Consider the following 22,280-nt stretch of genomic DNA (forward strand, 5'->3'; position numbering starts at 1 on the left):
GATTGTTTGTGCTCATAACTCGGCTCCTAAACTGACTCAATTTTGCAGAATTCTGGTGTAGAAACAGACCTGAAAACACCTGTTCATGTAACAGAGAGGTAAAGTAGGAATGTGGGGAAAAACGTTTCTTACCAAATCAGATTGTATTTATACAGATTAGAAATTGTTGGGTGTATATTGAAAAATCACCGAAACCTAAATATTTAGGTGCTCTTTAGAATGAAGTGAATATACCTGTAGTCGGTGCCATGTCTGTACATACTCATCTGTAAGGAGCATGCACTCCACGTGCCAGACTCCTTTCCAGCTGTACAGTCTGCACTCCACTATTCTTGTCATCCTGGAGCACACCCCCGGTGCTGGAGTCAAAGGTTTAGTGCTGTGTCTCACTGGAGGTGAGGAAACTCCATACTGGGTTTATAGGAGAGCAGCACTGGTGGTGGGGAGGATTGAAACACACCTTATTTTGTGCTACAAGGCAGTTTGCACTTTACCAGCTTGTTTACTATATGTGAAATGGGATAAACTGGGTAAAAGTCTTGATCTGGTTCAAGTTTACCAAGCCCAAAAGATGAATCGTGACCTAAACCCTTAACTAGCTTCCTCAAGCCTTATACTATATTTGTACAAATTTAAGGTTACAGAAACAACTTTAACTGTATTTTAATGTTAAAAATTGCTTTATCATCACACACGCAAATATTAATGATTATGTCCTTCCATTCTTTGCAATTATATTTTATTTTGTGAATTTTCTCTTGTCTGGTTTCTTCCCGGTTTCTGTTTCTGATGTCTGTGCCATTCATATCAAGTTCTGTGCTGACTGAGTGCTAAAAAGGAATCTCTGAGACTGAAGTTGTCCCCACCGAGGTCCCAGTCCTATATCTTTTACATGGCAGTGCACAGCTCTACTGCCAAGTCAGATTGAGGCAAGAGGGGCACTATCTTTTCCTCCCTTCCTCCCATTTTTATTTTCTACCCATTACCTCTTGTTTGTTATTTTTGTGATACCTCTTTCTCCCTCATGACTTTTGTAAGTATGATAGAAATATAAAAAGAGAATATGATGGGAGATCAGGACTGTAAGGCCCATCTAGACTGACCAATATAATTTCTGTTGCAATGCCATGGATCCCATTTGAACTTTGGTTGTATCTTCTTTGCAGCTTAGGTTCCTCTCTGTTTATTCCATGCTGCCGTGAATTCTGTTAGTTTTTTTTCCCTTTCCCAGTGGAAGGCTGTTCCATGCATGCATCGCCATTTCCTTGAAATATTTTATGTGAGTCACATGTCTATCCTGTTACAGACGGGTTTTTCTTGGGCCTCGGCCTGACCCCAGACGGATCCAGGACCGAACTGAGGGTTGGCGGTGTGTCCCAGCAAGTCAGAGACACGGTCTTACCCTCCACCAGGCCTGCATGCTCCCAGAACCAACCAGATGATGTTGGTAGATGAACAGTCCTCCGACCATTCCAAGCTCTTTCGGACCTGCTGCTTAGAATCTGCATGGAACAGCAGACTGGCCTGAGGATGAGGGCAGACTGAGGCCTTGTGACACGAAGACTTGAGACTATGACTGATGCGACGGCATCACAGACGAAGGACTGATGTGACGGCATCACAAAGGAGACTAGTAACTTGGCAGAGACAAGAAGCTGGGGAGATCAGACTGAATGCAGGAGCAGCCCTTTTATAGGGCTGATACAGGAAACAGTCCATAGGTGGGGCCCAGGGCATATCTGGCCGTGGGCCCTTTAAATCTTGAAGAGAGGCGCGGCCACGCACCTAGAGGCAGGGAGCTGTGCAGGACCATGGACAGCGGTCCTGCACCTGTCAGCGTGGAAGAAGCAGGGCTGGGAGCTGCAGGAGGCCCCGAGGGCGGCTCCAGCGACCAAGCCAGCTCGGGGCTTGCAGCCTCCAGCCACGAAGATGGCAGCGATGGCGGCGGCTCCAGCCGCATCGAGGTCAGACAGCAGAGAAGTCCGCGGTGAAGGCCCGACTTCGGTGTCCGGCCGCACCGGAGAGCAGGCAGCAGCATGGTGGTAAGGAGCCTGCTCACGGGCAGCATTCATAACATATCCACTCTGAACCTCATATCATGACCTTGTTTCAGAACTTTTTACTGAAAAATATTTACTGCTTATGCATTATTTATATCTTTGAAGGGTTTGAATATTTATTTTTAAAAATCTATATCCCACTTGCATCCATTGTTTGCAGTGGAGAACATTGTAATATACACAAAGTTAACACACACATGACATACCAAGTCAAAATCTTAATATGCTGCTAGCTTAGAATAAACATTTATGCACAGCACTGACATATATTTGTCATATACCCTCTGCCCCCTCCCCAGGTCTTTAAATCTCATTTCATAAGGCTTTGGTGGAGATTGTGTCTCTACCTTTTCCATATTTTTATGGATGTGTGGCCTGCAGATGAAGTCTTATTTCACTGACCTGTACAAAGGTCATTGCCTAATTTTCTACCTGCTATTGGTTATGCCTCTCCCTGTGCACCCTAGTGTTCCTCTGGCTACTGCCATATTGCACTATTTTGCTAACAAGGTAATCAGCTATGATCACCTCAAGATCTGTTCGCTGCACATAAGTTATCTGGCTCTGCACCTGACTCACATACTGCTTCCTTGTATTTCTGAATCCCAAATGCATGGTTGCACTTTTTTTGTACTGAATCTTGAATGCCAAGTAAGAAGAACATGCCATACTGGGTCAGACCAAGGGTCCATCAAGCCCAGCATCCTGTCTCCATCAATGGCCAATCCAGGCCATAAGAACCTGGCAAGTACCCAAAAACTAAGTCAATCCCATGTTACTGTTTCTAGTAATAGCAGTGTCTATTTTCTAAGTCAACTTAATAGCAGGTAATGGACTTCTCCTCCAAGAACTTATCCAATCCTTTTTTAAACACAGCTACACTAACTGCACTAACCACATCCCTGGGCAACAAATTCCAGAGTTTAATTGTGTGTTGAGTGAAAGAACTTTCTCCGATTAGTTTTAAATGTGCCACATGCTAACTTCGAGTGCCCCCTGGTCCTTCTATTATCCAAAAGAGTAAATAACCGATTCACATTTTCCTGTTCTAGACATCTCATGATTTTAAACACCTCTATCATATCCCCCCTCAGCCGTCTCTTCTCCAAGCTGAAAAGTCCTAACCTCTTTAGTCTTTCCTCATAGGGGGGCTGTTCTATCCCCTTTATCATTTTGGTCGCCCTTCTCTGTACCTTCTCCATCGCAATTATATCTTTTTTGATATGCGGCGACCAGAATTGTACACAGTATTAAGGTGCGGTCTCACCATGGAGCGATACAGAGGCATTATGACATTTTCCGTTTTAGTCGCCATTCCCTTTCTAATAATTCTCAACATTGTTTGCTTTGACTGCCACCGCACACTGAATGACGATTTCAATGTGTTATCCACTTGATCATTCCTCATTTTGGGGCCGATTTGATACAGTGTGCTCAGCCGAGCGCACTGTTTCACCCACAGTTTGGACGTAGGTTGTGTAGGGCAACCAAATCCCCTTACCCAATAAGGGTATTAGCGTCTCCACAACCTGCGTCCAATGCAACCGGGAAAGTAATAGTTCTCATCACATGCTAATGCATGTGAATGAGGCTATTAGTTATTCACTCCTGATGCCAAAAAAGTGTCTAATACGCACATTTTTGCACTCAGAAATTAACGCTTGCCCAGAGCAGGCATTAATTTCTGAGCGCCCCAAAAAACTGTGCAGAAAAGCAGAAAATACTGCGTCTGTTTTCTTAACTGGCAGACAGCTGCCGACAGCGGCCTTCTCTTGGGCGCATGCTGTCAAGGGGGTGCTAAGGGCGCGCAATCGCCCCTAGCGCCTCCTTGATAGCACAAACCCTATTTTAATATTGCATCACACCCCCAGGAGAGGTGCCTGGGGGCGCGTTAGGAAAGCTTTCATCGCACATGTTTTGCAGCAGCAGCCCCTTTGTCTACTCCTTCCAGCAGATCCACTCTTGCAAATCTTAGGGCCTGGTTTACTAGGCTTTTCCCCCATTCTATATCTTGGGGCAGCTTAGTAAATCAAGCCCTTACAATCACCTGTAAAAATACAAACATTTTGTTCTGGCCTCTCCACAGTATCATTCATGAAAATATTACGGAATCAGTTCCCGGACTGATCTGAGGTGCTTCATTGATAACCCTTCTTCTCGTGAAGTGAATCCCATTCACCACTACTTTGTCTATCACGCAACCAATTTCAAGCCCAGTCAGCCGTCTGGGAGTCCACCCAGTGTTAAAAGCTTTGTGAAAATCCAAGTATACCACATCCAGTACATACCACTGATTCAATTTTCTAGCCTCTCAGTCAAAACTTGATCAGATGTGTTTGGCATGACCTCCCTCTGGTAAAGCCATGCTGTCTTGGATCCTATAGACTGTTAGATTCAAGAAAATTCACTGTCCTTCCTTTTCAATAGAATTTCCATTAATTTACCCAGCATTGAGGTCAGGTTAAGTGGCCTATAGTTACCATCCTCCTCCCTATTAGCACTTATTCATTCATCTGGAATCACTCCCACCTCCAAAGATAGATTGAATAGATCTGTTAACAGAGTTGCCAGAACCTGTCTGAGGTACCTTAATATCCTAGGATGTATGACATCTGTCTTCATTGCCTTGTCGCCTTTGTTTTGCTAGTTCCATGCAAATTGGCTCCTCTATATGAGTGACATTCGCCTCAATGCCACATGTACTCTTGCCAACTATCAGTGGGCCTTCTCCATTTCCCTCATTAGTAAACACGGAGAAAATTTAGTGTCTACTTTTTTTTTGTCATCCTCCACACATTCTTACAATCCCAACTCTGTACCACCTCCTTTTGCGGATTTACCTGAATGTCTTTTTTTTTTTTCTGCCTTTCGTTTTAGTTTGTGAAGAATTGGTTTTGGAAGAAGTTGACACTTCATGCCCTCCTTTTGATTATTTATTAGCCGCTCCTCTGAATTTTTCCAATTCTTTGATTCTCTTGGAGATATCTTTTCTCAAAGCATCTGGCCCAAAATTTGTTATACCGTAATCTTTATTTTTAAAACATATTTGATTTTAACCATTTTATAACAAAGCAAAAAAAACAAAAACAGAAGTCTGCATTTTTATATATAGTAATGATAGAAGTCTAATCCCCAGATCACAGGTTTGACAAATCTCAGTTGCCCCATATAACTCAAATCTTATCAATTGTGAAGAAATTAAGCCAATATTTCCAGTTTGTACATGCATTCCCTATACAAATCAAACTACTTTCTCTTTCAGGATCATAAGTAAAATGTCTGACATCCACACTTCCCCAGGAGGCTCCCATTGATATTTTCAGTGCAGTTTTATCCATTGTGCTAAAGCCAGAATCGCCACTAGACCAATATGAGAAATAACCACACCTTCAGCTTCTTCCAAACAACCTGAAAGAAGAGTTAAAGGGTTAGTACAAATTAATATAGTGTAAATCTTAATTATTAGTGCAGCATTTCAATATCCAGATATAATGCCATACTGCCACAACATATAGTATAAAGTCTCTCTACCTCATACAATCTAAAAACTTCTTACACCCTATTTTGAAAAGTCTTTCTGGGGTATAATCAGAACCCCCAATTTCCTGTGGCAGAATTTTCAAGGTTCTGCAGCGATTATGTGACAAATTTGCATATATTTGCAATTTAATTTTTATTTTTTTTATTTTTACTTTAAACAAAATTGTGTTCTGATATTTGTGTCCAGCTAATCTACTTGGTTCTTTATTAGAGAAAAAGGGATCTTAGTGATTAGGGCTGGAGAAGGAGGGGAAGGGATCTGGAAATGGGAAAAGATTTTGCAGAGGCAGCAAATGAAGAAGGGATATTGTGCAGGAGGAGGAGAAAGATCAGGGATGGATAAAAGAAGTGAGGGAGATTCAGGTTCCTGATCTCCCATGGCAATTTAGTCAGGATAGCCAATTCCATGACAAGGCCTCAATTTTGCATTTCTTACCACAGCAGCACAATCGTGGGAGACCAGGGGCATTTATTTATTTATTGTTTTTTTATACCGATCTTCCTACATTAGATGCAAATCAAACCGGTTTACAAAGAACAAAAACTTGCCAGACGGCCTTACATGGAACAATGAACTTTTAAGCAACTTTAAGTAATAATCAATGAGAAGAAAAACTAAATATACAATTTAAATTACATAGTAATTAAGGTAGATAAGAATTGGATTGGATTACATAGTAATGAAGGTCATAAGTGATAAAAGTCTAGTAAATGTATACCGTATTTTCCGGCGTATAAGACGACCCCCCCTTTTTTATACATATTTTTAAGAAAAAAAATAATTTTACACTCAAACAGGAGCAACCCTATCTATGAAAAGGCAACACTACAAATACCGTATATCAGGCCCTAAAAACCAATACACCTCTTATTAGGAAAACAGAACTAGCAAGCAGCTATAGATCCCCACACATAAATAATTGTAAAACTATACTAATAAGCAGAATAAATGTTTCAAAACAGCTATGAACAGAATAACATCCAACAATTAAAAACTCATAAAAACTATTAAACATTCTCCAAACACCAATAAAATATTTCAAAAAAGCAGACACATCACATAATATTAAATAATTAAAATGGCAGTCAATCAAGAAAAATAAACTTAAAAAGCCACCTTTCCTTACCCCCTCCAGCAGCTCTCCTATTCCTCTTCCTCTTCCTTAGGGCCCATGTCTCTCACACACACACACCATACCAGTCATGCCCCCATGACCAGTTTCTGTCTCTCACACACCAATCATTTCCCAAACAGTCTTTGACACACACACCAGACACCTTCCTGAACAGTTTCTCTCATGCCATACACACACACAGGCTTCCCACTCCCGTGTTCTGCTTACCGTACATATACGGGCTTCTCACTCTCATAATCACTTTCTCTGTCTCACACACACACACCAGTGTCTCTCTCATTTCCATGCTCGCTCTCCACGTGCACAGGCTTCTCATTCCCTGAATCACATTCTTTCTCTCACATTCACACACACCAGTCTCTTTCTCTCACACACACCGTCACCTTATCAACCAGTCTCTCTCTCATGCACGCGCACACACACAGCCAGCCCTCCCGCTCCCATGCTCTCTCTCACATAATCAGGCTTCTTACTCCCATGCTTTCTCACATACCCAGATTTCTCACTTCCATGCTTTTTCTCTCTCTCACACTCACATACACATCAGTCATCTCTCTGAGCAGTCACTTTCATTGTCTCTCACACACGAGCTCGCTGACCAGTTTCTCTCAATCACACACATGCTCTCAATCAAATACATTCTCTCACTTACACACAGGCTCTCAATCACACTCAGGCTGGCTGCTTCTCTCTCTCTCTCACTCACTTACTTACTTCCACTCCCCCCCGAGCACAAATAGTAGCTGCAGCAGCAGCTTCCTCCTCCAGCCCCCGCAGGCCAAGAAAGAAGAAACCCATCGGCCGCGGGAGGCTCATGCTGCTGTCTCCTTTCCCGATTACCAGCTCCTTCGACTGCTCGGGGCCGTTCCTGCTGTCGCCGCTGCAATTTTTTCACGCGGCACGGCTTTCTCCTTCCCGCGCATCACTTCCTGTTCCGGTTCAAAGGGGGGGGGGCGGGAAGAAGAAAAGGGCAGCCGCGGATGCCACAGCTTTTTTTTTTGTTTTTTTGCACCGCTGCCGTTCCCGCTGGGCTTGATCGTGCTGATAGCCCAGCGGCAATGGCAGTGCAGTGCGCGGGAAGGAGAAAGCCGTGCCGAATGAAAAAATTGCAGCGGCGATAGCAGGAACGGCCCCGAGCAGTCGAAGGAGCTGGTAATCTGGAAAGGAGACAGCAGTGTGAGCCTCCCGCGGCCGATGGGTTTCTTCTTTCTTGGCCTGCGGGGGCTGGAGGAGGAAGCTGCTGCAGCTACTATTTGTGCAGGGGGGGGGGTGTGAAAGAGAGAGAGAGCAGCAGCCTGCCTGTGTGTAAGTGAGAGAATGCATTTGATTGAGAGCATGTGTGTGTGATTGAGAGAAACTGGTAAGAGAGCAGGTGTGCCCTATAAGACGATACCCGGCGTATAAGACGACCCCCGACTTTTGAGAAGATTTTCTTGGGTTAAAAAGTCGTCTTATACGCCGGAAAATACGGTAATTCAAAATTTGTTGTTCTTGTACTAGGCTTAGTTAGGGATCAGGTATGTATAAAAAGGAGTGGGGAAAAGCGGAAGACATAAATGGAATGAAATAGAATAAAATAATAACATAAAATAAATAAAATAAAATAATAAAAATAAAATAAATAAATAAATAAAATAAATAAAATAAAATAAAAGGGAAAGTCAAAAGAGTGACTAAGGGTCTCTTCAGAGGGAACCAGAATAAATGAAAAGTCTAAGATTAATAACAGATCAAACCATATAAGGGAGAGAAATAAACAGAGAAGTGTAGTAAGAGATGTAGAGAAGGCTTTAAGCTAACAAGACGGTTCTGGAAACGCAAGCTTGAATAACCAAGTTTTAAGTTTTTTCTTAAAGGAGATAGGGCAAATCTCTTGTCGGAGGTCAGGAAGGAGAGTGTTCCAGTTAGAGGGACCAGCGGTAGAAAAGGCCCTTTTTCTTAGAGATGTTTTAGCTTGAGGGACGAAGAGGGTACTAAGGTAAGCTCTTCTCAAAGGTCTGGTGGAGTATTTAGGGGGAATCTGGAAAGTGAGATCGAGTGGGGCAAGATTATGTAAGTTTTTGTGTATGATGGTTAGTACTTTGTATATAATTCTATATTTGATGGGGAGCCAGTGGAGGTGATACAGGATTGGAGTGATGTGATCCCTCTTTTTTGTATTTGTCAAAATCCTGGCAGCTGAGTTCTGTAACATCTGTAGTGGCTTTATAGTTACAGCAGGGAGTCCGAGCAACAAAGAGTTACAGTAATCGATTTTAGTGAGTAAGATTGATTGAAGAACCAAACGGAAATCATAGAAGTGTAGAAGGGGTTTAAGTTTTTTAAGGACTTGTAATTTGAAAAAGCCTTCTTTAGTTGTATTGTTAACAAATCTTTTAAAGTTGAACTGGTTGTCTAAGAGGGTGCCTAAATCTCTTACGTACAAAGAATTTTTTAAATAATCAGGTATTGATGAAGGGAAGGTAGGAAGAGAGTGGTTATCAATCTGAGGTTGAGCATTTGGGAGAGAGGTTGTTTCACTAATAAAGAGATTTGCATCATGAGAGATGATTAGGAATTCCGTCTTGTCTTTGTTGATGACTAGGTTGATCTTGAATAGGAGAGAGCTGATTTCCTGAAAGCAACTGTCCCAAAAGGTGATGGTTTTTTGTAAAGACTCCTTGATGGGGATGATAATTTGGATATCATCCGCGTATATGTAATGCTTTATTTTCATCTTAGTGAGGAGGAGGCAGAGAGGAAGTAAGTAAATGTTAAAAAGGGTTAGAGAACGGGCAGAGCCTTGTGGAACACCCAATTTGGAACTGATTGAATGTGACTGATTATTATTGATTTTCACCTTGAAAGATCTATTATGAAGGAAGGAGCGGAACCAATCTAAGGCAGAGCCCGATATGCCAATATCCTTGAGTCTGTCTAGTAGAATTGAATGATTGACCGTATCAAAGGCAGCCGAAAGATCAAGTAGAATCAGGAGGTGCGATTGTTTTTTGTCCATGTTCACAATGATGGAGTCTGTGAGCGAGATCAGAAGTGATTCCGTGTTTAGAGATTTACGAAAGCCATATTGTGATGGTGATAGAATCTTGTGGTCCTCCAGGAATTCTGTGAGTTGTTTATTAACTATTTTCTCCAAGATCTTGGCGATGAAAGGCAGGTTGGCAATGGGGCGGAAATTTGCTGGGTCAGAATTTGATAGGTTGGGTTTTTTTAGGAGAGGTTTCACCTTGAAAGATTGGGTACAATAAAATCCCAAGAATAAAGTTAAAGTGAATAAATCTCAAATTTGTATTTGAGACAATTTTTGAAGACCTCAGTATATCTTCCCAAGATTCATACACCATAATCTTAAGTGTGGCCTTATATAGTGATAGTATTCATGTTTGTATAGTGCAAGTGCATGCTACTACACACCCAGCTTTGCAAGCAGTAAGCACTCTTGGTCCACTATAACCTCCAGATACTTTAATTGATCATAATCTGGAGGTCCACTTTAGTCTTCTAAAGCTTGCCTTTTCCCAGCAGCAGATTTGTTTACAGCCTACCCAACAAGTCTGTCTGTACAAAGATACAATTTTCTGATGTCTGCGGGTCAAATGCTTAAAGATTAAAACAGTTTTTTGTTTTTTTTTTTAAATAGATTTTGAAAGCATTCTTTGGCATGGCCTTTTTCCTACAAAGGAACACGGGGTCTCTATAACATGAAAACTGTGCTTTTAGTGATGTATGAATGAGTATTACTGAAACAGGATCCATCTTTGTCAAACTGTAGGTATTTACATCTCCATTATGTGCTGATTCTGGCCTTTATTCTACTAAATTGAATACCTGTATGTCTCACTAATAAAATTAGTTTGTGGGGAGGGGGATATGCAGACAAAACTGCAACTTTTTTTTTTATGCTACAAAATACCATTAAAAATAACTTAGATGTTTGAGACAGTGATTCAATATCCTGAAGATCAAATGTTCCTATCATTATTTGATTTGTCTGTTTACTTTATTTCCTTCCCATTTTGCTATTCTTTTTCATTCCTTTTCTCCTTTTTTCTTTCCTATATTTGTTTCTAATTCCTTTCTTTTGCAGTCTTCTTTTTAATGTCTTGCTATTTTTGTTTGCCTTGTTCTGCTCTAACATTCAGGCCGATACAGTAAGGGCGCGTAAGAAAAAGTGCGACAGTGCCAGGCACCCGCTCGTTTGCTGCGCGCACAGTTGAGATCACATACCGCTCGATACAGTATTTAAATGGCATGCAAATGCAAGCCGCGTCCAAAATGCATCCATGAAGCACAATCCATTTTTTACTGTATAGGTGCTATACAGCGCCTATACAGTATCCTGGGTGCACTGGTACCTGTCATTTCAAATGTCATTTCAAATGACATTTGAAATGACAGGTACCAGGAAGTGGATGGTTCTCCTACAGGCCCCCCAGCAGAGAGAGATGAAATTTCACAGTCCCAAACCAACCCAATCCAAGCCCTAGCAGAGAGACAAAACTTTCCCCCAGCCCCCGTTTACCTTCCCTGGCCGCGGCCACGCAAGCCCCCAGCAGCAGCAGTAGAAGGGCGTCCAGGGGTGCCGGTCTCCCATGCGAGGCAGCTTCCAACAGCCCCGCCGGCAAAGATGAATACGCGCACGCCCGTACATCCAATTTGGCCGTGACCTGGTGCATGCGCGCGCACCGTGACCTGGAGGTCACGGTGTGAGCGCATGAGCCTTCGTTGCCTTGAGCGCCCAAATTGGTCGTACGGGCGTGTGCATATTCATCTTCATCGGCGGGGCTGTTGGAAGCCGCCTCGCATGGGAGACCGGCACCCATGAACGCCCTTCTACTGCTGCTGCTGGGGGCTTGCGTGGCCGCGGCAGGTGAGCAGGGGCTGGGGGAAAGTTTCGTCTCTCTCTGCTGGGGCTTGGATTGGGTTGGTTTGGGACTGTGAAATTTCGTCTCTCTCTGCTGGGGCTTGCCTGACGCTTGGATTGGGAGCAGTTTTTATCGAGTGCTCCTGGAGGACAGTAAACGAGGCATATTTGAAGTTTGAGAGTCAAATAAAGCTATTTCAAATGGTGGGGGAATGTTAGATGAGCGAAGTGTTAATTGAAGGGTTTGGTTTTTTTAGATGAGCATTAATCTGCCTCCTTTTCTGGGAATATAATACATTTTGAAAAGATATTGTTTGGTAACAGCCAAAGGGATAAGAATACAATGGAGCAATAAAGGATGGATATTGACAGCCTAATGAGGATTAGAAAAGCAATTCTTATGAAATGGATTGAATAAAGGTGGTTGGATGCAAATATCTGAGTAATATTAATGATGAATGAGTTAGAAACAGAATTTGACAAGGACAAAAATGCTCATCTTCATTCTAACATGGGAAAAATGTGCAACTTGGTTCCGCTGGAAGCAAAAGAAGTAATACTTTAAACTTTTGCAGAAGGAGACTGGATATAAATATGGGCAAAAGCAAACAAAACAGAAGTTCTTTGCAACATAATCAAGGAATAGGCAGAAACTGAATAACTGAGGAGACTGAATGATGAGTTAAGCTCAAGTATATGGGAGTAAATGGATTGTACTATTTAAGGTGAATTTCAAAAGCCTGGTGTGCAGCAAAACCAGGAGTTGTGTACAAGTTGGGCCAGCGTGCCACGCAGATTTTAAAAGGCGCCCACTTACATGTGCTTTTTACAAAATGGTCTCAAGGGGTGGGGAGTAGGAATTCCTGGATTTCTCAATGAAACCATGTAAATATGTGCACAAGTGCGTGCTGAGGTCCCCAGCTGAGTAACTTTACTTCTGCTATGGATAGAGTATAAGTCAAAAAAACAGTAAAGAGGTGAGTGGGGTTTTAAAGGTCAGGGTTAACAGGGTAAAAGGGAGGCTATTTAACTAGGGGAGGTTAGGAAGTCCTATTCCTTACCTAGGTGAATTGGGAACTGAGAAAACTGGTAATTGCATTGGCGCATGTGTCTACTAAAATCCCTCCACTTATACAGTAGAAGCAGCATTTGTGCACATAGGCATGTGCCTACTTAAAATTGCATGCACATCTGCACGTGTTCAGCCAGTTTTATACCATGCACACACATGCATCTACCTTATAAATGGCCTGTGACCGACGGCCCGCAAATGCGCAGTAGAGCGCAGCTCTACTGCGCATGTGCGGGCAAGGACGTCGGTCAGAAAAAAAATGGCGGTGGGGCCGCAGGAGCGGGAGGAGAAGCAGCGGCGCCGCGCGCGCGTGGTGCCGCTGCTTCTCCTCCCCAGATCTGCCGGCAGATCTCGGGGGGGGGGGTGTCACTCCCGCGCCCCCCCCCGAGATCTGCCGGCAGGAGCGGGAGGAGAAGCAGCGGCGCCGCGCGCGGTGCCGCTGCTTCTCCTCCCCAGATCTGCCGGCAGATCTTGGGGGGGGGGGGGGGGGTCACTCCCGCGCCCCCCCCCCCGAGATCTGCCGGCAGGAGCGGGAGGAGAAGTAGCGGCACCGCGCGCGCGCCGCTACTTCTCCTCCCCAGATCTGCCGGCAGATCTCGGGGGGGTCACTGCCGCGCGCGCGGGAGTGGCCCCCCCCCGAGATCTGCCGGCAGGAGCGGGAGGAGTTAATGGAGCCGGGTGAGGGTTGCGGGAAGTCGCGCTTACGGCGCCGGGAGGAAATGGAGGTGGGTGAAGGGAGGGACTGAATGGGAGGGAGGGAGAGGGGGACTGAGTGAGTGGGAGGGAGAGGGGGGACTGAGTGGGAGGGAGAGGAGGGAGTGAGGGAGAGGGGGGACTGAGTGAGAGGAGAGGGAGGGTGGAGAGGAGTGGGTAGGGGAGGGGGTGGTGAAGAGTGAGGGGAGAGAGAATGAGGGGGAGGTGAGAGACAGAGGGATGTAGCCCGTTTTAACGGGCTTTACGGCTTGTGTATGTTATAAAATGGCTGTGTCCCTTGGCGTAAGCTGACAAATGCACGCACGTGCACCTGTTTAAAAGTTACCATCCCCAGTTATAACATAAAACTACTTTCTTTGGTTAGGGCACGCTATCAGAAAGCAGGAAGAATGTTCTTGCTTGTCATGTGTTGATGCCAATTAAAAATAAATAAATTTAAATATTTTCAGTAATCTGATAAGACATTTTTAGGGGAATAGTATTCCATATTACAGTGACTTGGAAAGCAGTATTCAACAGTAACATGGTCAAGAAAAAATATAAACAGACAACCATGTACAATATCACTTGGTGGGCTTTATCACCTTTGACTTCAAGACCTAAGATTGTGTAGTTGCAGTATTGTATTTAAACTCTGAGTTCCAGTGAAGTATGTAAAAATCCATAATCACATTTCTTCAAAACTTCTGACCATTTCTCTTGTGAGGAGCAAACAGCAGAAAAAACACACACCTCTTAAAACCAAACCACACGTAAAAATAAGCCCTCTATTATAATTCAGGTCCACTTTCTTCATTTGCTTTTCTTTAAATGGCAAAGCAAAGGAAGAATATGGCTTACAGATGTGTTCAGAATTTTGAAGGCAGTTTTGATTATGAATTTTTATACCCTTTACTAATACTCTAGGACTTATAATTTTATAATTGGATAATGCCTGCGATAAGAAAAAAGGGGTGTGTATGATAATTTTAGAATCACATAAGTAGTGTATCATAGGGAGGGGGAGAGAGCGAGAACCTCTGGGGGGGGGGGCCTTCACATTATTAAACTATTTTTATATCACTATAGGAGGGCCAGCTAATAACACGAGGTGAGGTTTTGGTGGTGGTTTAGGATTTGGGGGCCAGTTTGACATGCAGAGTGAGACATACGAACAGCACAGTATACCTCGGTGAAGATTTGATGTCATTTGGAGTGAGGAAAGTCTCAAGCTTGGGCGAGAGAACATTGTAGAAATCTCATCTTTGTGAGGTGTAGTTATTTCCGATATTGCCCCTCATTTTTCATTAATCCCACCCCAACCTTTCCCCAATCCCGCCTCTTTGAAAAATTACATTCATGCCATGTGGTATTGCAACTATCGCATGCGTTATGGTGTTGGATCTTTAAGTCAAATGCAATAAAGACCTTTTTTTTTTCCCCCCCCTTGATTTTGTTATTTTTGAATACTACTGTTTGGTTCTTGACTTCTTGGTGTGGTTTTGTGTGATAACTTATTTTGGTTTTTGCCTGCATCGTCACTGACACTATTTCAGTGACTCACCTGCTCAGGATAAGTATGCCAATTAATTCCAATTAATTTTTTTAATGGAAAACACTTTTTAAAAAACTGTAAAACATTTATCATAACAATTATTCCCTTGGAGCAAAATGTTAGTTCCATTATAAGTCCTGTCTAATTCCTTTGGTTCCTAGTAAATAATAGAATTACTTATTTAGATTAACTTTAAAAAAAATGTTAAAACCAAATGAAGTAAATTGTATGGCCTACTAAATATGTATCACCCTCACCCAGTGTTCTCAGATGCAGTCTTCCAGGTTAAATGCCCGGTATTATTTTTATTGTTAAGAATGACACAAGGGAAAGATAAGTACTCTGTCTGAACAGAAATTGCATAAATATCCCATACCAAAACAGCACCAATTTCCAGCACTCAAACTTACAAGGCAAAACTGAAAATATTACACCAGGCTGTAAAACTCCAATACTCCTATTAGGAAAACGGACCAACACAGGCTGCTATAGAGTCCTACACAGAAACTACATGCCAGCAGAATACCTTACCTCAGTCACACGTTCAGATCCTCACCTAAGAAAGAATAAAGAGACTATGAAGCATAAATAGAAACATGCCACGGAAAACTGAACTCGAAACCGCAACAAGCCAGAGATTCTGTGTGCTGTGTAACAAAGGAAAAAGAGAAACATTACCAGTGTCATAAAACAAATCAAGAAATATAAAATCAATAGCAGTAAAACCAGCTTATGTATGAAATATCCAATAATTAAAAATTCATACCAAAAATTTCTAGAGACCAATAAAATATTTCCATATTGCAGGCACAAAGACCCAATAATGAAAAATGATAAAAAATGCTTTGATCTACATACCTGGGGACGTTTGATATCCAGGTGCCCTGAGATTGTTTTGAGTTAGCAGGATGGTTTGCTTGCAACTTTCTCCTCTCTGTCACACACAAGCTCTCTCTCACACTGGCTCTCAATCACCCACATATACACCTGCTCTCTGAATCACGCACATTTACACATGCTTTTTCTCTCTCACTTATATACGCTCTTAATCACACATTTACACACATGCTGTCTTTTCACACATACACACAGGCTTTCAGTCACACACATACATACATGCTGTGTCTTTCACTCCCACACATTCTCATTCACACACTTACAAACATGCTCTCTTTCATTTACACACAGGCTCTCGATCACATACTCTCTCACCTACACAGGCTCTCAGTCACACACAAACACACATGCTCTTAATCATACATACACATACAGGTTCTCAGTCATACACTTACATTCATGCTATCTCTCTCACACACAAAGGCTCTCAAACACACACATACTCTTACACAAACAAGTTTTCAATCACACACTTACACATTCAGGCTCTGTCACTCACATGCTGTCTCTCTCTCTCACACTCACACACACACACACACGATCTCAAACACATGTGCATGCTTGCTTGCTCACTCTCCCCCCCCCCCCCCACCTAATTAGCAGCCTCCTCCACTTCCAGTCCTCGTGCCCTCGAGAAAGGACTCGGCCGTGAGGGCTGACGCTCTCTGATGCGCTGCTCATTCTTAAGGCTGCGCCTTTCTTCTTCGGCACACACTGCTAGCACTAGCATGGTCTCATCTTCCCGTGCGAGTAGCCGCTGTATTCCTCTTCCGGACCACGGGGGGGGGGGGGGGGCGGGAAGAAGAGACCATGTTGGTGCAGCTAACTCCAGCACTCCTGCTGCATTTTAAGCCTGGGCGAAGGATGAATTCCTATTTCGCTGGGTCAGCGGGGGACCGGGAAGTGTAGCGACACACCTGTGCGCTTCGCGACACACAGGTTGAGAACCGCTGCTCTAGAGAAACTCCTTATACATTTCATTTTGCCAATTACTTTTTTGGCTAAATCCTCACAAGCTTCAAAACATCATGAGAACTTGCTTATATAGGATTGTTAATAAGCCATAAAATATAGAAGCCAATGCCTTTTCAGGCACACTGGGGAAAAAATTTTGTAGATATTATAGCAACTTGGAGCTTTCTTGAAAATCCATGAAGGCTTATTTTATCAGTACTTTGAATGCCACATCAGTATTTGTTTCTGGAATCTTTTCACTAGTATTTGAATTAAATAATTTCTAGCATTGCTTTTCAATGTACCATTTTAAGATTTTTCTTATAGCAATTAAGGTTTGGATATATAACTTCTAGCTATGGAAGATTCCAAATCTACATTTTTTGTTATTGTTTCACTATTCTTTGTATTATTACCACTGTTGTTTCATCTTGAAATTGTATTTACATACAGGTTAGAAGGATTTTTAAATAGTTCGCGTAAATGTTTTGCTTTCTCGCCTTTTTCTAATAGGTTATCATAGAGGTGACAGAAATGCTGCACAATGCAAGTTTGCTAATTGACGACATTGAGGATAACTCAAAGCTCCGACGTGGCTTTCCGGTGGCACACAGCATATATGGTATTCCATCTGTAATAAACTCAGCCAATTATGTTTATTTCCTTGGCCTTGAAAAGGTTTTAACATTGAATCATCCAGAGGCTGTTAATGTATTCACACAACAGCTGATAGAGCTGCACCGTGGTCAAGGGTTGGACATTTACTGGCGAGATACTTACACCTGTCCTACAGAAGCAGAGTATAAAGAAATGGTGCTGCAAAAGACCGGAGGACTTTTTGGACTAGCTGTTGGCCTCATGCAGTTGTTTTCAAGCTATAAAAAAGACTTGAAACCACTTCTTAATACACTGGGGCTTTTTTTTCAAATCCGAGATGATTATGCTAATTTACACTCTAAGGAATATAGTGAAAATAAGAGCTTTTGTGAAGATTTAACAGAGGGCAAGTTTTCGTTCCCTACTATTCATGCTATATGGTCAAGACCTGAAAGCACTCAGGTGCAGAATATTTTGCGTCAGAGGACAGAAAATGTAGATATAAAAAAATACTGTGTACATTATCTTGAAGAGGTGGGGTCCTTTGAGTACACAAGACAAACACTGAAAGAGCTTGAATCTGAGGCATACAGCCAAATTGAAGCACTAGAGGGAAACCCTGAGTTGATAGCATTAATTGAACACCTGAGTAAAATGTTCAAGGAAGATGCCCAAGATTGATGCTTTACTGCCAAAGTCGTTTGCCACTGTGGCTAAAGGAAATGTTTGTGGAATGGGGGTAGTTATTTTTCAATGTATTTAGAACAAAATGATTTATTCTTACTATGTAAATCAAACCATACACAACTTTAAATAAATTTGTTCAGTCTGGGAAGTGTGTAAGACTTGACTACCTGATTATTTTAGCCCAGGTCCCCTCTTGTCCTGGGGTTAGTCTGGCAGTAAAACACTTCTCAGTAGTAATGCTCCAGTTTAAGGAGGATATGAGTAAAATCTTAAGAATATAAGAACTTTCATACTAGGTCAAACCAAGGGTCAATCAAACCCTAAAATTCTGTTTCCAGCAGTTGTCAGTCCAGGTTAGAAGTACCTGGCAGGATTCCAAATAAAAGATTCCATGCTGCTTATGCCCAGAGAGAAGCAGTTGCTTTCTTAAGGCTAGTAAGTTTATGCACTTTTCCTCCAGGAGTTTGTCCAACCCTTTTTAAAACCTAGGTATTCTAACTGCCTTTACCATATCCTCCAGCAATGAATTCCAGAGCTTAACTGTGTGTTGAGTGAAAAAAAATTTTTCTTAGATTTTGTTTTAAATGTGCTATTTAATAATTTCAAGGAGTGTGTTCCCTAGCCTTTTTATTTGTTAAAGTAAACAACCAATTTACATTTACTCTTTCCTCTATCATATCTTTCCTCAGTCGTCTCTTTGCCAAGCTGAACAGCTGTAATCTCTTTAGCCTTTCCTCTTAGAGAACCATACCAGCCCCTTTATCATTTTGGTCACTCTTCTTTGTATCTTTTCTGGTTCCACTATCTTTTTTGAGATGCGGTGACAAGAATTGTTCATGGTTTTCTAGGTGTGGTTGCACCATGAAGCGATACAGAGGTAATATGATATTCTGTTTTATTCTGCATTCCTCTTTTCTAATAATTCCTAATATTTGCTTTACCACCACTGCATTCGGAGCCAAGGATTTCAATATATTGTCCACAATAATCCTTAGATACCTTTCCTAGGTGGTGACTTAACGTGGAACCGTACATTGTGTAACTGCAGTTTGGATTTTTACTTATGTGTATCACTTTGCACTTGTCCACATTAAATTTCATCTACCATCTCTTCCCAGTCTTGCAACATCGTCCTGCAATTTTTTACAATCTGCTTTTCATTTAACAAGTTGGAATAATGTTTTGTCTGCAAATTTGATTAAAAAGTACTTATCCCAGTACACATCCCCGGGCACACTCCTATTCTCAATTGAAGATAAAAGTGGAGTGCCCAGGGATATGCACTCCCCTCTATCTCAACTGACCATTTATTCTTACTCTTTCCTATCTTTTTAAAGTTTGCAATCCACAATAGAACATTGCCTCCTATCACATGACTTTTTAATTTCTTAAGGAGTCTCTCTCATGAAGGACTTTATCAAATGCTTTCTGAAAATCCAAATACACTGTAGCCACATGTTTAACCCCTGCAAATAAAAAAGTCAATTGTTGAGGCCAAACTTCCCTTGGGTAAATCCATGTTGGCTGTATCCTATTAAAAATGTCTGTTCAATTTTATTTTTTAGAATAGTTTCTATAGTTTTTCCTGCCACTGACAGGCTCACTGGTCTATAGTTTCCTGGATCGCCCAGGAACCCTTTTCAAGATTGGAACCTTCCAAGCTTCAGGTACAATAGATTTTAATGATTTAGATAAAACTTACTAGTAATAGGTCTACAGTTTAGATTTTGAATTCTTTCAGAACTCATTAGCTTGTAAATTCACCATATTATGTCTTCTAGGTTCACAATGGTTTATTTCAGTCCCTCTGAATCATTACCATTAAATACCATTTCCAGGATAGGTATTTCCCCAACATTCTCCTCCGTAAACATTAAAACAATTAGACTTTCCACTATGGCCTTGTCTTTCCTAAGTACCCTCGTTTTCTCTACAAAGGAAAAAGACATCCTTTCCTAAAACCTTCCTTCTATCTCATTTAAGAAAATTGTCTTAAAGTATTTTCATAGCAAAATTAGGCAGCGTGTCAAGGATGGCCTATATTCACTGGGAAATGAATGGGAGGGTATCTGAACAAAAAAGGTTTTCTATAGTTTTTTAATCTGTATAAAATAAGGATTTCCGGAATGAATGATCTGCCTTTTTTTTTTTTTAACCATAAATCTTCCTTTATTGGAGTACAAGTGTGGAAAGCATTTTTCAGTAGTAATTTCCCAGTAGAGGGTAACTGTTTAAAAAAAAAAAAATTTTTTTTGCAGAGGGAAGAATTGCTGTAAATTCCTGAAGCCTTTATTTTTAATTTCAGAAAACATAACATGTAGCAGGGACCTTATGATTGTGCAGACACTTTCTTTTTCCATTAAAAAAAAAAAAAAAATCTGTGGGCTGGAGGTTGTTTCTAGGTGCCACAAACCATTGCTCATAGTTTGATTCACTCTCTTCCTTGTAAGAATTATAACTTTGTGGAGACTGCGTACAGAGATCTGGGGGAAAAACGAAAGACAACTTCTGCTACAGTGGTAGCCATTGTAAGCCAGCATAGTGGTGCCAAGAGTGTGCCTTGGAGAAGTCAGCAAGAGTCACTTCCACCAGGTAGGCAGTCTCACTGGGGAGAAATGGTTTAAACAGGGGGCTAACAACAAAATACTTGACTTGAACAAGACATACTGCCAGAGTATTTTTATATGAAAACAAAATTAAGATTTTGAATAGGTACATCATCTTCCCTCTGTTTTCTTGCCCTCTTGAACTAAAGCAAAGATGTGGCATGGTAACTAACTAATTTCAGTAACACTGCTTCACATCAAGAAAAGGATCTAGATAAAACAATCTTAAGGAGAAGGGAAACATCATCCATTTCTGGAACCCTCATTTATTTAGTTTTAAAATTATATCATGTGACTGGGCTATTGTGCAAACATTTTTTTTCTTTTAATTAAAAAAAGTGAACAGGTTCGGTCATAACTGCAAAAGACCTTTTCTTGTGAAAGCAGGGGCTGCACAAGGGAGAACCTGTTTATCCTAAAAGTAGACTAAGTGAGAATGTGATTGTAGGGAACCACATTTGTTGAACCAAAGAATTGATACCCATAAACTCCTTCAGCTGAAACAAGTGTACTAAGCACACTTACTGATGAAGTTCCAGTTGAAGGCGTTTTAGGTAATGCTTTAAACAAAGTTGTCATACATTGCTGTATGAATTGTTTTGGGCCCAATTCACAAAGGTGTTTCTGACACATTCTGCATCTGTGAAGGGAAAAAAGCTTAGTCAATCTGGCCCTTTGTGTTCAGAAAATAAAACATGTGACTGGATGCTTTCTTCACAAACAAAACTGACAAGGCTTCTGCATTCCTGAGGCACTTAAGGAGTAGATCTGTCAAGAATTTGAAAATTCTATGGCATGGTTTTCAAGATTCTGTAATAATTCTGTGGTATGTTTGCATAGTTTTACATTACTTAATATACATAAAGCTGAAGTTTGTATTACAAATATTTCAATTAAATGTAATTTGAAAAAATAAAATATTTTCCAATCTTGTTTTGTTTCATTGCTCTCTTCTTTTCCATTCAATGCTTTGTCTTTTATTCCTTTTCTTTTCTATATTCCTCCATGCCCCTCCTTCATTCCCATCCACCTCTCTCTCCCTTCCATGCACTGTTCCCTCCTTCTGACCTTCTGTGGATTTTGTTCTTCCTCTCATGCATGGTTCCCTCCTTCTCCAACCCCCTTGTTTTTATTGACACAGGGCCAGCAGTAACTCAGATTTTGTTTACTAGCAGAACTCAAAGAGAACTGCAGTGTGGGTTCTAAGCTGCAGGGCTGTCCACTTGGGTGAGGGGAGCGAATAGCGACAACCATGTTAGGCCTGGCAATTTTGGAGCCCTGCGCTACCATGTTAACCCCAATCCCATCACTGCAATATCAGTATTCAAGCCCCCCCCCCCCCCCCCCCCACACACACACACACACCCCCATGGTTGATTTAAACCTGGACCTCAGACCTGCCTAAGGTTATTCTTATGGAGGTGGATGATGATAGAGAACTATGGCCTTGTTTCGATGGAAGGAGGCAGCCCAGAAAGCAAGAAGAGGTAGGTGATTGGGTCATTTCCTGAAATTGCATAGTCTCTCACTCGCACATGCTGTGTTGCTCAAGCACAGGCTCTCACTCACCTCTAGGCCTCCTCTTTGCGGGTCGCCGCAGCATGGGCTCTGCAGTGGCC

At 41.8% G+C, this 22,280-nt stretch overlaps 1 protein-coding gene across 6 annotated transcripts in view; it reads left to right on the top strand.

Moving 5' to 3' along the window:
• The window catches only part of GGPS1 (geranylgeranyl diphosphate synthase 1), a 113,840-nt gene extending 92,246 nt beyond the window's left edge, over nt 1-21,594 (top strand). For 5 of the 6 annotated variants that reach the window (XM_029593840.1, XM_029593843.1, XM_029593842.1 and 2 more), the window contains one exon: nt 17,285-21,594. In XM_029593840.1, the coding sequence (XP_029449700.1) occupies nt 17,285-18,049 (765 nt within the window). In that variant the 3' untranslated portion in view covers nt 18,050-21,594. Of the gene's footprint in view, nt 1-1,753; nt 2,043-17,284 lie in introns of those variants that run through there. The other variant, XM_029593844.1, reaches the window with a different exon arrangement.
• Nucleotides 21,595-22,280: the final 686 nt, after the last annotated feature.

The sequence above is a fragment of the Rhinatrema bivittatum genome, chromosome 3, assembly GCF_901001135.1.
Source record: "Rhinatrema bivittatum chromosome 3, aRhiBiv1.1, whole genome shotgun sequence".
NCBI lineage: Eukaryota > Metazoa > Chordata > Amphibia > Gymnophiona > Rhinatrematidae > Rhinatrema > Rhinatrema bivittatum.